Source organism: Archocentrus centrarchus, assembly GCF_007364275.1.
Source record: "Archocentrus centrarchus isolate MPI-CPG fArcCen1 chromosome 18 unlocalized genomic scaffold, fArcCen1 scaffold_23_ctg1, whole genome shotgun sequence".
Lineage (NCBI taxonomy): Eukaryota > Metazoa > Chordata > Actinopteri > Cichliformes > Cichlidae > Archocentrus > Archocentrus centrarchus.
In genome coordinates, this window is record NW_022060145.1 from 5,561,095 (window position 1) to 5,567,112 (window position 6,018).

Sequence of the window (6,018 nt, forward strand, 5' to 3'; positions counted from 1 at the left end):
ATTGCAGACAGAGCAGACTGGCGCAGGTTTAAAATATAAACAACCCCAGCAGTTATAAATCAACTGACTTTCTCATAGCAATCCTATTCCCATGCAAACAAACCTGATGACGAGGTTTATGAATTGATAATGAGGAAATATTAGTCAGAATGACAACACCTCAAGGAAAATTACTCACAACTGGTAATTTTATAGCTCTGTGATCCACAAGTTTTTAAGCTCGATTTGAAAGAAACACAGCGATGGCGCGCGCGTCGCTTTACGACCACAATACGGGTCTCTGTGTGCAGGTGATCGCACGTAAGGCGAGGATCAAGTATGTGGCATTACTTAATGTTCTGTTCTATAAATGACTCGGCTTTCCAGCTGGGATCAGTGGCTGGCATTGCGCCGCTGTCAGCACCACCGTCTCTCCAACCCACGCATGTCTGAGCATGGGGGCCTCTTCTCAAAAGTCAAATGTCAGATGTTATCCATCCCCACTCGCAGAGAAGCACCCAGCGCACCACTGGGGACTCAGAGGCCCAGTTTTCTCAGTCGTTGATGGAAAAACACCATTAGTGAGCTTGTTTTACTTTGGAGTGCTGGGGCTGTCACGATTGCAGCATGACAACCATATTACCAACTATTTGTTTTATGTCTTACCAAGGATACCACTATATCTTTGCATCTTACGGCGCTGGACAAAACCAGCAATATCAATATGTAAACAGGGGCTCTGAGTTTTCAAAAGAAAAGATTAAATGATTCATTAGTTGATAATGAAAATGCTTTGCTATTATCTGTAGCCAAAAAAATAAAAATGAAAATCATGACCACAATTTCTGACAAAATAATCAGGATTACTATGAGACCCAGGATAATCCTTACTTAAACTCTACTTAATTAACCATGCATTAAAATTGGTCATGTAATAATTAACAACTGACTAAAATACAGTTAAGCCTGTTGAAATATATACAGGAAATTGGTCACATATTTATTTCTGCAAATGATAAAAACATAAAAATTAGGCAACTTCTCTTGCCTCAGCTGATTAAACGCTTATGACTAATTATTATGCAGCGCTGGCTTTCAGGAGCATTATGATAATGCATTTTGAAAATGGGTGGGTGGGGGGGGGGGGGGGGGGGTGCACGCAAAGCACTTATGATAAGTTGGACTGACACCTCGTAGCATGGCGAACTAGGCAGCCAAAAACAAATGACTCCATACCTTTAGCCTGCAGTTATTTTGGAGAGTTGCTTTGTACACAGCCAGCGCCTGTGTTGTCATAATACTGATGCATTACCAAAACAGTGAGTCCTCGAAACTTTGATGAATGAAAAATGAGTGAAATTATGTTCTTGAGTTCAACATGAGGTTTAAAAGTGAGTCATATAAACTGGCTTCCCAGATCCCCTTGACGGGGCCCTCTAATGTCTAATCAATACATTTCAACTTGATTAAGACCACTGAAAATGTCCACAGAGCTGGGCAGAAAATACAGCAGTAAGACGTGGGATATCCACTGCAAAAAAAAAAAAAAAAAAGAGGCAAATGTAGCTTCAGATCCGCATAACAAGACCAGTCACCCAGTGATATTGTTGTCTCCTTAAAACCTATGCTTGTCACATATATATTTTTCATCAGCCTTCAAGTTGGTGGAGACTGTAGGTGCACGATCTCTTGAAATATTCAATACAAAAGCACCCAAGACACGCTGTGACTCTTAAAACTTTTTTTTTTTTTGGAGCAAAAGGTAGCTACAAAGAAAATGGTTGCAGTTATTTTTATTACATGTTTTGTTCTGTTTCAAACGTCAAACTCTAAGGCTGGGAAAGCAACAGGGTGGAGCTGCATTTCTTAATGAGCTGAGCAACCAGGAGCACAGGCTCATCTTTGACATAAGAGGCGATGATTCCAGTCTTTTTTTTTTTTTAAAGCACTGGATGGCCACTGACTGCTTCAACTTTTCTCAGATAAATCTTGATGTTTAATGGTCAGAGATGATCTAATCATTTCAATCGGTTGAACTTAACCAGCTAAACCTGAATAAAAATCATTCAACAATTCCCTCGTGTGTGTGTGTGTACGTGTGTGTGCATACTGTGATCCCCGCACATGCCTGTTGGGCTGAAGCTGCAGAGGATTTTTGGTGGTAACTAGTGCCAAGCAAGCAGGAGTAAACACATTCTGTCATCTCACTTGTGAGGAAAAGCTTTTGTCCTCCAACGAGGGGGGGGGGGGGGGGGGGGGGGGATTTCACTTTGAAGTGCTCACATACTAAAACAGAAATAGGCTTTAATGCAGCAACTTAAATGTTCAGCCTTTAAGCAGACATGAAACGTCAAGTGACACGAAACTGGGCAGGCTGCACTGCTCCTATTCCGGGGGGTTGGCTGACTCGATTATAATCTTTATTGCATTCTTATGGTAGACTGCAAAGGTGGAATGTCAGACGTGTAAACACAGAGTGCAGGAAGAACCACCCCATGTGACATGAACAAAAGCACACGATGACCCCCCCCCCCCCACCCCCCAAAAATGTGAGATTACAAAATAGACGACATCAAGTAGTATTATGCAATAAAGAGAGAGAGAGAGAGAGAAAGAGGAGAGGAGCCTTGGTATAACTGTTTGGTGATGCATGCAAAACGAGGGGGAAAAAAATCGCCCTTCGGGTCGAATGCAACGGTTGTGCAATATCTGCATGCATACTGTAAACCTGTGCACTCTATATGAATCAAAACGCTCATGCATCTGTCACACCGCTGCTAAGCAGGCTATCCACTGCTGATGAAAACGGTGTGTTTACAGACGAGCGGCTATATCACGTCTATGTGCCGCCTCACACGCAGACACTGACACATTTTGTGCTAAATTCTTGCTCCGGTCTTACAAACTGGAGTTACCCTCACTTCCTAGTTTACCGCTGCTGTCACAGCTCGGCTAACACCCTTCTTCCTCCCTAGCCTGCAAACAATTTTTTCGACTACATTTGCCGCCGCTGCTGTTGCTACGACCGTCTGCTTCTTCTGCTGGCCAGACAGAGGACGGTGGTAGCGTCTCACTTCAGTACGACACGGAAAAATAACACTTACATTTCACCACCCTGTCCGTCGTAGATAACTTCGGTTCATCATTCGGCTTGTTTTCGGACATTTCCAGTGTGATATAAAATTAAGATAGGGGCAGAAATGAGACTGAAAACCGTCCCTGCGTTGCTCTTGCCGAACAACTCTTGAGTCTATCCGAGAAAAGAGACCGCAGTGATCTCACTCGGTCCTATCAGCGGCCAAAAATACTTGCAACAGGGTTACAGTTTCACTGCTGGGTGCTGGAGGAGCAGCTCTGTCTGATTTACTGTTACTCTGTCTCAACGCAGTGCGCACTCAAACCTGCTGACCCGCAAGACCCGCAAGACCCGCCTCCGACTGACAGCGGCTTTTCCCATTGGCGGAGAGTGACAGTTTGCTTCTGCCTGTACATTCACTTTTATCAAAGGCCTGTCTCTCTGTCTGGTATTAATAACTGGAATGAATAAATATGAGTTCATACATAGTTTAAATACATAAATAAATGGTACATAAGTATGTAAATTAAAAAAGAAATATAAAAAACTGACAAACATTCTGCCAATTCACTGAAAAGTGTGGTGAAAAAGCTGTAAAATAGCTGTCAAAGCATCTATGCCTTTAGCTGCGTTTAAAAATGCATTTTGAATTATTTGATTTGACTTAAAGTAAAAAAAGAAAAAAAATCCCATTATATGTTTTGACTTAAGTGAAACTTCAGAAGTTTGTGAGGTTGTATAGTGTTATTATTATTAGTAGTATTAAGGTTAATATTGTTTGTTGATTTTATATATATTCTTTTCTTAATAGTGTAAATTATTATATCTTTATTTATATTTATAATAACTGCGGCTGCTGTTACACCCAAATTTCCCCTCTGTGGGACAATAAAGGCTGTTTCTTCTTCTTCTTCTTCTTGTATCAAAATATTGCCACAATAAGTGAAAAATAATAAATGAATCCTGAATCCTGACATTTAAGTGCCCCCCACCCCACCCCCTGACCTTTCTACATTAGATTTTCCATGTGTTTCCTCTCGCAGCAACCTTGGGACAATAAATCAATATTTACGATAGTAGGTGACAAATTAAAGGGCGAAAAAAATTGACCTTTGACCCTTAAAGTGAAAGGAACTGGTGGCTGCAGGGGAATGGTCACAGAAGATCAATATAAAACTGTTCTGTGATCACCTTTATCATAAGATGAATCTCTTTTACTCTGATTTTGGAAGGGGGGGGGGTCTCCTTTAGCATGAGGTGCTACTGCATTAAAATGTCAATAATACAATACAGCCTTCACAGCTACTGGATCTCAGCTCAACTGATCAACTGATGTATTTATTTGCCCATCCCATCCTTTACAGGGTCATGTGGGGGGCTGGAGCCTGTACCACCAGCCTGTGGTAGGGCTAACACAGAGAGACAGGCAACCATTTACTCCTACAGGCAATTTAGAAGTACCAGTTAGCCTAACCCCAACTAAGTGTGGGAGTACCTGGAGAAAACATGCAAACTCCACACAGAAAGACTTGTGCCAGATGGCAGATTTGAACCCAGGACCTTTTTGCTGTGAGGCAGCAGTGCTTACCACCATGCTGCATTTTTCCCAGGTGTTTTTTAAATTTTCACCTGTCTGTATCTCACTCGATCTTACAGACATTTTCTGAAAAAAAAAAAAAAAAATGACAACATTCATAGTTCCACGAAGATAAACCTTTTTAATTTCAGCTACTCTACATCTATATGCCTTTTCCACTGGCACCACCCTCAGGACAAGATCTGCAGTTTCACCTGTTTACAGTGATGCCACTGACAGCATCTGAGGTCAAGTTTAAACTCCCATTTTATTTATTTACATGTTCCCAGGTACGAGTGACTGACGGCTTTATCGCCTGCTAAAGAAGACTCGCTTTGTTCGGCTGAGCTCCCTACAAATGTAGAATATATCAGTTTCTGCTTTGGTGGTTTCATCAGTGTAGTTAGGCAAATGATAATAATAATAATAAATTAATAAGTAAATGAATGGGAGGGAGGGAGGGAGGGAAAATATCTGGATCTGCATGTACAGGAACAGAAAGCTCTGCCACTGGTGAGTCACCAGGTAGACGACACCAGCGGTTTGCATGAGGAAGAGACTCCAACTCTCACCTGCTCATTTTCTCGACTTGTACATTTCAGTCACCCCACTAATACTCAAAGGACGTAAACGGCGGCAAACTGCTATTAATGAGACACTGGTGTGGTATGAGTCAGTTGTATGGCAGGTGGAGGCAGTTAATGAAGCCCTAAGTTTTACATTTCTCTCAATGAGAGACTGGGCCTGGTAGGTCAGACAATCCTTTTTCTCTTTTTCTTTTTTTTTTGTACTTCTGGCTGTATGGAAGGCATTAAAATCACATCATTAATTTTAACACGCCTCAGGTTCTAACACCTTGTTTTGCACCCAGGCTTAATTAAACTCTGGTCAAGTTTGTGACTCAACCTCGGCTCGACGATGACCTTTTGTTGTTTTCTGTGCTTCTCTTTTGCTTACTTGAACACCTACTGTGTCTTTATAAGGGATACAATAAAACTATAGGTACAGCTATATGTGAGTTTTCATTATTTTGGCTTCTCTGTAATATAATGACACTCAGTGATTTCATTCCCGGAGCCTAATCCCAGCTGTCGTAGGGTAAGAGGCAGGGGACCCGCCTGCTAACACAGAGGTACAGGCAACCATTTGCACTCACATTCACATTTACGGGCAATTCAGAATCACCGATGAACATAACCCCACTAAGTGCATGTCTTTGGACTGTGGGAGGAAACCAGAGTACCTGAAGAAAACCCAAATTCCAGGCAGAATGCCCCTGCTCACGGTGGATTCGAACCAGTACCTTCTCACCTTGAGGCAACAGTGCTAACCATCACACCACCATACCGCCCCACTTAAAAATTCCCCCCACTAATTTCAGACATAA

General features: G+C 42.0%; 1 protein-coding gene across 6 annotated transcripts in view; it reads right to left on the reverse strand.

Annotated features, from left to right (window-relative positions):
- Positions 1–3,352, reverse strand: part of LOC115775057 (serine/threonine-protein phosphatase 2B catalytic subunit alpha isoform) — a 77,870-nt gene extending 74,518 nt beyond the window's left edge. For 2 of the 6 annotated variants that reach the window (XM_030722504.1, XM_030722501.1), the window contains exon 1: positions 3,084–3,351. In XM_030722504.1, coding sequence (XP_030578364.1) covers positions 3,084–3,144 — 61 coding nt within the window. In that variant the 5' untranslated portion in view covers positions 3,145–3,351. Of the gene's footprint in view, positions 1–3,083 lie in introns of all 6 variants that reach the window. The other 4 variants (XM_030722506.1, XM_030722503.1, XM_030722500.1 and 1 more) reach the window with 3 other exon arrangements.
- Positions 3,353–6,018: the final 2,666 nt, after the last annotated feature.